Below are 12,701 nucleotides of genomic sequence, written 5' to 3' on the forward strand. Positions count from 1 at the left end.
CAAAGCTTACAGAATGACCTCTCGGCAACAGAGCATACAGTAACAGAACTGCGAGTGGGTGGTCATTAAGAATGTTGGGGGCGAGAAGCGGCTGTGAATATGAGCGCACATGCACACAGATGCGGTGCACTAAAGGCACAGATGCCAAATGGATTCTTAATGATGAGACTATGATGTCATGCCTATTTATCACCAAACTGTGGAGTGAGCGATTAGAGCTGTTCTTTAAGGAGCAAACAGAGATTATGGTTTCAAAGGGAGAGTATTGTACAGTATGTGCATTGCGTTATTCTTAATTCTTACTCATTCTGTTATGTTTCTTTGTTATGTTTTAGATTTCCCATTTTGTAATGGAGCTCTTTAGATGTGTTAAATATTCAAGAGTGTGTGCTATTGACCTGTAAAGCCTTTTGGGAAGGTGTGTTCATGGGACAAGAGCACTTCAGGAGGAATTCATTAGTATTAAAAATTCTTCAGAGCTGTCAAGAACACAACCGCATGGTATTAATTCAGTTTATTGAACAAAATATCTTACATTGTCTTGGATATACATATATACAAATATTACATTACGATATAACTTCACTTTGCGCCCAAGAAAACATTTCACTCGGCGCTCTCCTTTTGAGGAAATATCAAGTACACGTCACCGATTTCCAAAACACGGCATATAAATCTGAATATAGAAAGCACATAAAAATAGGAATTTCACCTGGAAAGACGTACTTAACTCTAAGCACAAGAGAACTTCACTATAAAAAACACTTTACAATTTTTGCAGTTTAAGCAGGTATGAAATATACCTGAATTGACCTCCCTCAAAAGGTATTATAATGTGCTGTTCCATGTGAGAGTGGGAAACACCCTTTCAAACACAGAACAAATATATGAAGCAGTGGCTCTTAGCGTGGTCACTTCCTGTCATCAGCAGTGCTCTCAGATAACATAGACATCTGTCTTCTCTCCTAGAAGCCAATATGTTCTCATTTTGCCTTTACCCTGGAAGAGATCAATACACACATCAATGAGCACTCAGCAAGCTCGCTGCAGGCACTAATCCACCAAGAGCAATATGCTCGAAATGGGTATGGTTACCCAAAAATGAAAGTTCTGTCATCATTAATTCACCATGTCATTTCAAACACATATGAGAAGGAAACACTCTGAAGAAAGCTAACGCTGCTCCTTGGCTATATGGTTACTGAGGTTGCTGGTCAGGCTGTCAGACTGGTGACATCATTCACCCAAAACAGATCATGTCATCTAGATCTCATGTCCAACTTCATTCTTCAGTGGATTGCAAAATTTTGTGGATTGTTTTTACCAAAATGCCTATGCTGCTTTGAATAAGTCAAATCAGTCTGACAGATCAATATCAACATGATGCAGCATAGTCAAAAGATCAGATTTCACAGGACTGGTTATTTCGGTTCCAGACAGCTTTTTGTAATAGCAGACATTGTGAAATTTAAGAGGCTCATAGCGAACATATTACTCTCTTTCAAAAAGACACAACATGAGTGACATTTTATGTATCTGGATAACTGAATCATGCCCCAATCAAATTCTATATCAATTCTATATCAATTTGTTGGCCCAATTTAATCTCATTGTGATCCTAAAATCGTAAAGGAAAAACAGAAATTAAGTTTTTGAAACCCACTTTATTTTAATAGTTGTTTATCAGAACTTATCCGAAGTTTTCATATAATAGTGCTTTTTGCAACCAGGATTTTGTTTTTATTTTGAGTAATGTTTGAATTCTACATAACATCTTTTCATTCAGATGCCTTAGCAATGTAAATACACATTCCTTCCTTAAATGTTTTTAATAAGGGGAGAAAATGTATTCCAGCTTACACAATATATAAGTCATAAAAGGATATAAATATGAACAATAAATAAAAATGAACCATTAAATTAAGAAATTCCTCATAAAGTGTGTTATTTTATTAGCATTATTGTACACACATGATTTCTTCAAGAAATAGTTTACCCAAAAATGGTCCTCATTGACTTGGCCTTAGTATTTTTTATTCCTACTATGGAAAACCAACGGGGGTCCATTTTTCAGTTGAACTATTCCCTTAAAGCATTCACACGTGAGATTTACATACCTTCATCTCCACATCTCCTCGCAGCTGGAGGTCGAAGTAGCCAAATTCATCCAACACCTCTTTGGTGGCTGAGGACACATGTATCCTCAGAGCTGTGGATGAAATGATAATTTAAGGTCTGTCAAGGTTTATTCACCCAGTCACGTCATTCCAAATCTGTGTTTTTCCTTCCATAAAACACAAATCGAGTAAATTGTATAAGTTTATGCATTGTGGTCAATTGTGAAACATGACAGCCAATAGCATTTTGGGTTAATCAACATAAACCTAGTACAGTATTCCTTCTTCAAATATATGAAAGCATTAATGAGACTTTAGAGCTTTTTTATTATTTTATTTTATTTTATTTTGATTCAATGTGAAAGCTTAATGATGTTACACATAAATTCACTTCTGACCTTAAAGGCATTCCATAGCCCTATGCTTAAATGTATATGGAAAATAAGAGTGAATATTCTTTCAAAGGTTTTTTGTTTGTTTGTTTGTTTAACAGAAGAAAAAAACATATAGTGCATGTCTCAAAAAACATGACACATAAGACAGGACGGATATTGGGGGGTCAAATATTCCTACAGTATAAGAGTCATATACATAGTGGAGAAGACACAATCTGCTGTGTGTGCTATAGAAAGCACTAAGTAGATTAACGCATACTATACATCACAAAGGATACAGTTTAAGTGTCCCGTTCGCTAATTATTTATTATTAATGAGTACACAAAGCATCGCTCAGTAAGTAGAATGTAAGTCAATCTATGTGGTAAGTCTCATGAATGGTTGTGGATGGGTCAAATTTATGTACTGTAGCATTTGTATATAAAAACATGACTGAGACTACATGGTTCCGGTTTCATTGTAAACGCTATGCATTATTCTCCTTAATCTTTCATCAAAATCTAATAACTCAATCTTCCTAACTCCTCTAAAATTATTATTCCTTCAGGTTGACGTCATCAGGCCATTACAGTAAATGTGAAGCCTTCTCCAACCACCGGCCATATGAGTCTGTTTTACTGTGTAAAACATATTAATAATCTTTTCTGACGATAATCATATATCTCCAGCATCAATGTCTGCACTGCAGTTTCGTTACTAAGATTTCTTTGTTGAAAATGGAACACCTGCAAAGCCATTTTTCGGACTTTGAATGGAACGCAGTTTTTATGTTTGAAAGTTTCTTCAACAATTCCGTCTATTAAGCCAGAGTCAATGTGAAAGCTAATGCAGTTACATATAAACTGACTGTTGACCTTAATGACATTCCATTTCTTGACCTTAAAGGGATAGTTCACCCAAAAAATGAAAATTCTGTCATCATTTACTCACGCTCAGATTGTTTCAAACCTGTATACATTTCTTTGTTCTACTAAACACAAAGGAAGATATTTGGAAGAATGTCAGTAAACAAACAGATCTCATCCTCCTTTTACTGCCATAGTAAGATCTGTTTATTTTCTGACATTCTTCTAAATATCTTCCTTTGTGTTTAGTAGAACAAAGAAATGTATACAGGTTTGGAACAATTTTGGGGTAAACTGCCCTTTTAAATGCATTCATACAACTTTGTCAAAATGTGAGAAAAACTTGTTACATCTATTCTTTTGCATTTCTTTCATATTTTACCCACCTTCCCCTGTAGACTCCATGCGAGATGCTGTGTTGACAGTATCTCCAAATAAACAGTACCGAGGCATCTTCAGACCTACTACACCAGCACAGACAGTCCCTGTACAAAACACACACACACACACACATTCATTTACTGGAACTGCTTATAAACGGTCGTAATGCTACTTGACAGGTTGAAAAATCAGCAGAATAGGAACATCGGACTGTGATTATATGATATCTGACAGAAGCTCTTTATAATGGTCTCAGTTGCACATCTACTTGTATATAGAGACTCTGAAAATATATACAGATCATACAGTGGAAACTTGCAGGAGCACTGTAACAGCAGGAAGAGCATTATTGTTTGACTAAGAGAAGATTTCCAGAAACAGAAACTATTAATTCTGTAAACATAGAGGAAAGGGTGTTTAAACTAATAGTAGCTTAGATAAGCCATAAGAAAGAAACGTCACAAATCGTAAATGAGGTTTAAAAAAAAACCTCTACGGGGTCTCTTCGGCAACAATGAGAATGCATAGACAAATAAAGTAAAATAAGTCTTCTGCTTATAAGATTTTTCTATAAGGAAAGTTTTCTCTAAGGAAACAATCATTTTAAATACAGTGTACGATTAAGGAGGATCTATTGATAGAAACGCAATATAATATCCTGTCTTCAGAGGTGTATAAAAACCTTACATAATGAAGTGTTATGTTTTTATTACCATAGAATGAGCTATTTCTCTTTGCATGCACGGCGGGTCCCCTTACATGGAATTCACCATGTTGTTTCTACAGTAGCCCTAAATGGACAAATTGATACAGAGCGCATTTCGTAAATACATCTCTTTCAGCAAAGAAGCTAAAATGTGGCGACATATTAGGGGTGGAGTGATCCGTTGGTTGCAATTCGCAACCTCACCACTAGTGATGGGTCGTTCTTGAATGTGTTCTTGAATCTTTAATGTGACTCGGGAAGAACGAGTCGTCTCGGGGAGTGATTCGTTCAGTCGCGCATGCGCATTGCGCAACATTCTATGGGTCCTGTACTGGAATAGACATATGCCCGGTTAACCGAAAATATATATCACGTGATTTATGCACAACTTGTGAGTGAAGTATGGTAAAATGCTGCTGCATCCGAAAGCCAGAGGGCGCTCTCGTGCAGAAACTCCAAATACGCACTGCAGAAGAAGACCATAACACACGTAGTAGTAAGAAATGCCTAAGGACATGTTTTTATCACCGATCCTCAAGCCTCCTCAGGTATTTTTATGATAATAAAGTATATTTATAATGATCATGTTTGACGGGTGTTGCTTTTTCAAATGCATGTTATAAGCGACTCAAACTCGCACTGCTTTTAGATCGAGCAGCATTTATAGTGATCCCAGAGCCGTGCTTCACAGAGAAGCTACGCATCAATAAAATAATCGATACCTTGCATTATCGCAGCCAGCTCGGTTTCAGCAGGATTTGGTGGTAACCGCGGTTAACCGGGCACATGTCTATACTGGAATTAGTAAATTAACATATTTCTCTGTCCAAAGCTGTCACGACACGTGACAAAAGAACGAACGACTCAAACCCGAAGACTCGGGAGGTGAACTAATCAATTCTCTTTCCGGCTCTGACTGCATTGGTTAAGCGTACGGGGCTGTCACGTGACGTGATGAACGAACGACTCAAACCCGAAGACTCGTGAGGTGAACTAATCAATTCTCTTTCCTGCTCTGACTGCATTGGTTAAGTGTACGGGGCTGTCACGTGATGAACGAACGACTCAAACCCTAAGACTCGAGAGGTGAACTAATCAATTCTCTTTCCGGCTCTGACTGCATTGGTTTAGCTTACGAAGCTGTCACGTGATGAATGAACGAGTCAAACCCAAAGCTAATCATAGACTAAAGACCCAGGTAAACAATGAATTAATCTTTTCTGTTTCTTATAGCATTATAGTTTTGTATTGTTTGTAATGTGATCAACGTTTGCATAAGTAGTAGATGTGTTAGGAAAGTAACATGTAACATTTTAATTATATTTTGCTAAAATGAACGAAATGAACGATATGACTCGAAAAAAGATTCGTTCATTTTGTTGAACGAGACTCAAAGGTCCGAGTCAGTAAAATGATCCGAACTTCCCATCACTACTCACCACTAGATGCCGCTAAATTTTACTGACTGGTCCTTTAAGTCTTAAGGTTTTCTCAATGCTAATCATATTAAGCTTAAAAATAATGAAATATTATTGATGGAGTAACAATACCTGTGTGGATTCCTATCCGTAATCGTAGTTGATCGTTCGGTCTGTGTCTGATTTTGAAGGTTTTAACCTCTTCCAGTAAAGCCAGTGACATGCTGGCTATCTCACGTGCATGTAGTTTCCCATTGTGCACAGGCAAACCCGACACCACCATGTACGCATCACCTATGGTCTCCACCTTAAATTGCAAGAACACATTAAAATGGATTTTGCAAGTTAAACACACGTCAGCACATTTTCTGAACTTGAAAAACAGTCTGAGTTTCTGTTTTGACTCAAGCACAATTAAATCGTAGTTTACTTACCTTATATACATCAAAATTGTCAATGATGGCATCGAAACAGGTGTAGAGATCATTTAGCAATGTCACCACCTGAAAAGAGTTCAAATCGAGCATTAAGAACACATCCATGACATAAGTTCTCTTAAGTAATATGTTTAATAAAGCAATGAGAAGCAGAGCTACAGTATGTGATTTTATTAGGATTCAAGTTAATCCAATATTTATTTTCTAGGCACACAAAGCTGATCCTACTTTTCACGTTTTCATGTTAATGTATTTTTAGAAAATGGTGGGGAAACCATAAAGTGTCCATCCAACAGAGGGTTCGATATCAGCAGACCAAACGCAATCACATTTTTTGTTTTCATTCTCATTCAAACTCCTCAGGTTTTATTTGAGGTTTTATTGTCACCTTTTCAGGTGTGATGAGATCCTGTCAGAAATATATCTAAAACAGTGCCCCCAAAACCCCAAAAGAATGTACAGTCCTGGCCAAAAGTATAATTGGCAACTTTGGAAAATCGACGTCTCTGTTTTCATTCGAATATATTATTCAAGATGTGTTAAAAACGTTGTATTCAAGTTGCGTAGTTGTGCTTGGAGTACAAACTGAAGCTCAGCATTGGAAAGAATTTAAGGCAGCTTGGCAAAAAATTACACAGAACATATAAGCAAAGCTTATCGAGACAAGACCTTGGAAAATGAGAGATGACCAATAAGAGATGACCAACAACTGATAAAACTGTAGTTAAATGTCCAATAAATACCAATTAAAAAATACAATAAAAAATAAGAGTAATGTTTTGTATATTTTGTACCATACAGCTCACATTTTGATGGTTTAATCACATTTGCCAATGCTATACGTTGTACTTATATCTATTAGTATATCTGTACTTCAGGCATTTTCCATAGAGGTTTAGAAAGAAATAACTGCTGTGATGTGTTTCTGCATGAACTCACGATGGCTTCCACAAATTAAAATACTTTCTGCCCATCCCTCCATCCCATCGCTTTGGATGTACGCCCAGAATGAGGCCTTACAGAGAAATACATTTGCATACATAGAAAATAAAGGATGATAAATTAAACATGGAGGCCAACTTCATTAGGTGGTTGTCATACTATAACCTTAATCAAAACTATATCCAGAGACAAAACTGATAGATTTTAAATCGATGTCTCCGAACAGCTGTTGTGAACTGCAGTGTGATCCAAACACCACTGAAAACCACATGACATATCACATTTGTTGTCTGCGTGTCTTCTAATTTCAGAGTAAATTTCCAAACTCAGTTGGTCTACAAGCTTACATGAGAAGTCAAAAAATTGGAGCAACAAGGGCCCCAATGTCTCATAATTTTAAGGTGCACGTAACTTTTTCCACTGTTAAAAAGGCAAAATGACCAGTATTTATGACTGTTTAAATGCGGGTCCCTGCTTATGATGGCCACCATATTGAATCACATGACTAAGTATGTTTTATATTCTTATAAAGCTACTAATAATTTATCTTAGTAGCCCTTCTATATCACACTAAGTTGCAAAAAAGAAAAATATACCTGCAAAAAGTGTATTTCATCAATTAAATTAAATAAAGATGATGAAATAAAGGTGAAATTAAATAAAGGTTAAGACAAGGTCTTTACACGTGCAAATTAAACTAACCCCCCTGTTATCCTTAGTTAAACCACATTGAATGTCCTGCAGGGAATTCTTAGTAGCAGGACAAGACCATTTTGGGGCATTAAAAAGCAATCGTCATGCACGCAAATGTGAAGAGAGGGATTTGTTTGTCTTTTCTGCAGCAGCCTGTATCTCTGTCTGACATTGATAAGCCCAAATATAGTACGTGGCTTAAAAATTATGATGACACAAAAAATGACAGATTAGTGGAATACTAAATATGGTTACGGATATTTCAGCCACAAAGCCACGCAAACATTTAAAGGGGTCATATGGCGCAAATACATGTTTTTCTGTGTTTTTGGTGCGCTATAAATTGCCCATGCACGTATTAGATACATAAGATTGCAAAAATTAAAGTGTGGGAACAAAAGATGGATTCTATCTATAAGCGAATGCTCACCCAGACCTGCCTGAAACGCCTCGTGTAACCACACCCTCACAAATCTACGTCAGTTCGTGGTATGATTTGACTAAGACAAGTAAGGTGGGCGTACCTGTCAGTACAATTGCTTTGGAACCTGATATATGGTAAAAGGTGTTACATTTCCGTCACACACTTGCAGTATTCGACCAATCACTACGTACAGGTTAACTGGCCAATCACAGCACACCTCGCTTTTCAGAGCGATGAGCTTTGTAAAAAATCTGCGCGTCTCAGAGAGGCGGGGCAAAGAGGAGATACAAACATGCACGGTATGTGGAAAATACAGCGATTTGGAACCTTAAATCGTGTATATACATTGCGTTACATCTAAAACAAACGATAATATTCGTTTTAGCCGTGTCATATAATCCGTGTAAGAGATTAAATGTAGTTGCATCCGCGTTAAGAATCTGCACAACTGCAGCAACGGAGGACTATTATTCTGCCGCGCCGAATTGAGGAAGAGTTGATGACGACACGGGTTGATCTTCAGCTGACCAATGAGCAGAATGGGGAGTTTCCTTCCCGCCCACATTTAGAGAAAGAATATTCAAGCTGTTTATTCATTTTTCTATTTCTGACCGAAAAACGAAAAATCGAGCTGAATTCTTGTTTTTCGTGTTTAAAAAAAAAAAAAAAAAAAGAGTCGTTTTCTCATTTTTCTACTTTCAATTTTAAATCAAAAAACGACTGAACGAATGATACACAGATTTACACGGACCCATATGACCCCTTTAAGAAACTTCTTTTATCTTAAAAAATTAAATGCATACAACTATAGTATTTTAAAGGTAAATATAATATACTTGTTTTTCGGATTCAAAAGCCTGGAACCATTATTGGAAAAATATTCTTCTAACATTCCTTTTTTAATTTAATAAAAAGTAAAAAAAAATCTTTATCTTTTAAAATGTTGCATGTTTCAGTGAAAGCAAACACGAGAAACTCACAAATTTGATTCGATTCATTTCAAATACTGCAGAATCTACCCTACATTATTACATGCAGTACATGTTTTTTAAAAGCCTATTCATGCACAAACCTGTAAAGGTGTACTCTCAGCAGACATTGATGTAAAGCCCACAATGTCACTGAAGTAGATGGTGACGCTGTCAAAGGCCTCTGCCTGTACAGTCTCTCCTCGCTTGAGCTGATCCGCCACTGAACTGTGAGCAGAATTAGGTTGTGTTGAGCTGAACCATAAAATTATTTTCCAAGCACAAGTCCAAACACAATAGCAGACATGCAAGTTTAACAATATGTGGTTGAAAGCAGAATATAATTTCATTTAATAAATCCTTATTTTAAAAAACTAAGGAGGAAATTATTTAAAGCATGTCAACATACGGGAGCTTTTCTCTGCAAACATACTTATACTTTCTAGGAACGTGAATTAGTGCAAAAATTCATTGTAGAATAAAAGAGGCAGGTTCATTCCTAGCTTTTCTTTTAGAAAGTTTTTCATCCTCAGTAATTAGTTTGCTTGTCTGTTTCATCTTAAGCCACTTTTTAAAGTTCCCACCGATTGCATCATTCTCTCAAAAACAGACGGTCCTCAAATAACAAGATAGATAGATAGATAGATAGATAGATAAGGAAAACAACATGAACAGGTTACGTCATATGCGAGACAGTTATCTAGTAGAAGTGATATACGAAGCTAATAGCTTTTTTCCCTCAAACTCCAATTAAAAGTTTGGAAACTGCTAGCAGGGTGAAGGAAAATATTAGAAAACGTTTTTCTTACTGTGGAAGGATTTGGTAAAGAAGGTTTTCGGCTTTCCGTTTCTCCTCGAGGTAGGCTTGAGTTCTCTCCTCTACCAAATTCTCCAGGTTATTGGCATATTGTTCCATTCTGGACAGCAGGTTATTGAGAATACTGGTGCTGCCTTCTCTGTCAAACAAACCGACGGACATTAGACATCTACTTTGGTATCAGAATCAGAATCAGAAGGAGCTTTATTACCAAGCATGTTTACACACACAAGGAATTTGACTTGGCGACAGGAGCTTAGTGCAGAAGAAAGTGTACACATGGTGCAAACATTTTTAACATGGTGTGTATTGACTGGCAGTATAACACGTCCATGAATTATCTTTTTTAATTCAACATCAATACAATAAAATGTAAATATGTAGATTGCATTTTGTATTGTTTTTTGAGTATTATTGGCCATGTGTCTCACTCTAGAGAACAGGAAGCTGTAATACAGTCGTGTCACAATCTGTATAGACGGTTTCACGCCTTGCCTGAAGGTAACTTCCAGTCTGTGTTTGACTATCGGTCTTGCTAGTGGCTAGTAATATAATAATTGATTTTATATTTCATTCATATTGATATTTTATTGTATATTAATTGTATTAAATTAAAACTATGCAACATTTATTGATTCTTTCTGGAGGTCAACCGGAAGTCAAGTTTGGGCCACATTACGTTTGTTTATGTTGTCGCCGCTGAAACCGTCTATATCTAGTCATCTCATAAAGTGTTTTATGATTCTGGTTGAATCATGTACTGCTGCTATGTGGTTTGCTGAATCACACTGTACTATTCAGAGGTCAAATGTCACTCCTACATGCAGTACACCCATACAGACCTGCAGGGTTACATTCATTTAGTCATTCTCAGAATTTTTGTAGACAGAATCATACAAAATGATTTTTAAAGAAGGTGCTCGCTTGTGAAATTAACTCTTGCCTTTGACTGAAGAAAACAAATAAAAGTGAATAAAATATAATAAGAAGCAATAATAATTGTTTGCCCCTGTGCATAACCAGTCCTGAATAATTTGTGCCTCAGACTTATCCATCTGGTTATAACTCTGATCTAAACTTGGACCAATCAACAACAAGTCTGCAAATGTCAACAAGATGCATTTATGTAATGAAGCTTGTGCTTTAAGGTCCCTTTCAGATGAAACGCATCAGGCATTTCAGTGGAACTTTGTCAACGTCTGTCAAATGTGACTCAAGTGCCCCTTTGGGGAATTAATCACAAAGCTTTCACTTACATCAATGTAGGCAGTTTATCAATGAGCTGTCAAGACGTGAATAGATGCAGTCTTGCTTCTGCTTCAGTAAACCACAATCTGTGCGATTTAGTGTGTCAACAAGCGGTTTTATTTGCAAAAGTAAAACTAGTTTTTCACAAGGACCATTAGTTTTTCTTTATCTTTTAGTTCATTTTTTTCAGAAAATAAAATGAAGGTAAAGGTGAAGTTTTCTTTTAAACAATAATCCAGTTGTACAGATTTAGGGAGCCGGACAAAACATACAAGAATAGAATAAAGCAGTTGTGAGGGATGAAGTCGATGTGAAATCTATGTGGTGTCCATCAGAACTGACCCTGTTTAGTTTTGTACCTTCACTGTCATACAAATCTATGTGTTGCGATCTATACTTACTTGTTAAGTTTTGCAATATAGATCTTGATGTGGCTGAAATCTGGGCGTTCGGCAGGGTCTTCAGCCCAACAACCTTCCATTAAGATGGTCAATTCCTCACAGTGTAGAGAGTTATCTGTGGTGGGCCTGAAGTACGGTTTCTGACCATTCCGAACCTTCTGGATTATCTCTGTAACACAAACACACATTAAATTGATAGTTCACCCAAAAATGAAAATTCTGTCGTCATTCACCCTTACATCACTTTGAACTTGTATGAATTTCTTTCTTCCGCAGAACATGAAAGAAGAAGAATGTTGTTAACCGGCACCCATTCACTTCCACTGGTTTGCATCCAGCCAATAGAAGTGAATGGGTGCCGGTGCTGTTCTGTTACCGACTGTTTTCAAAATATCTTCTTTTGTGTGCTGCGGAAGAAAGAAAATCAAACAGTTTTGAAATGACAAGAGGGTGAGAAAATGATGATAGAATTTAAAATTTTCATCTCTTTAACTTGTTTATCATCTTGACTTTCTCTAGCTTCTAAATAAGAGGACTTATTTGGAATTCCAAATAAATATATGATATAAACTATATTAGCATGTTTTCAGTGCTGTATGCATAAGTGAAGCAAATGTTTCATTGTTTCTGCTATTTTTGTGTGTAAATTGAAAAGGTAGTATAAGCTATTTAATATTGCAATATTTGGCCATTTGGGCCTTTATCTAGAGCATTAAATACAACATCCAAGTTGCAACAGGGCGTTTATATTTTTTGACCATATTAAAGGAAACACTGAAAATATTCAATGACACTGCTGCTATGCTTACAAGCTTGTACGTGTGTTGTGAAACAAAACAGGCATTCATTTCAATAGTGTACAAATGAACCAACCAGATCAATTTAAATTGACATGACCTTTAACATTT

The 12,701-nt window shown here is 36.5% G+C and overlaps 1 protein-coding gene across 1 annotated transcript in view; it reads right to left on the minus strand.

Annotated features, from left to right (window-relative positions):
• Positions 1 to 504: 504 nt before the first annotated feature.
• The window catches only part of npr2 (natriuretic peptide receptor 2), a 44,758-nt gene continuing 32,561 nt past the window's right edge, over positions 505 to 12,701 (minus strand). Inside the window, exons 15-22 of the mRNA XM_057354480.1 lie at positions 11,794 to 11,962; positions 10,137 to 10,283; positions 9,432 to 9,555; positions 6,298 to 6,366; positions 5,996 to 6,170; positions 3,745 to 3,843; positions 2,118 to 2,209; positions 505 to 999 (exon numbers count right to left, since the gene is read on the minus strand). Coding sequence (XP_057210463.1) covers positions 937 to 999; positions 2,118 to 2,209; positions 3,745 to 3,843; positions 5,996 to 6,170; positions 6,298 to 6,366; positions 9,432 to 9,555; positions 10,137 to 10,283; positions 11,794 to 11,962 — 938 coding nt within the window. The 3' untranslated portion in view covers positions 505 to 936. The remainder of the gene's footprint in view (positions 1,000 to 2,117; positions 2,210 to 3,744; positions 3,844 to 5,995; positions 6,171 to 6,297; positions 6,367 to 9,431; positions 9,556 to 10,136; positions 10,284 to 11,793; positions 11,963 to 12,701) is intronic.

Source organism: Triplophysa rosa, linkage group LG2 (genome assembly GCF_024868665.1).
Source record: "Triplophysa rosa linkage group LG2, Trosa_1v2, whole genome shotgun sequence".
NCBI classification, from domain to species: Eukaryota; Metazoa; Chordata; class Actinopteri; order Cypriniformes; family Nemacheilidae; genus Triplophysa; species Triplophysa rosa.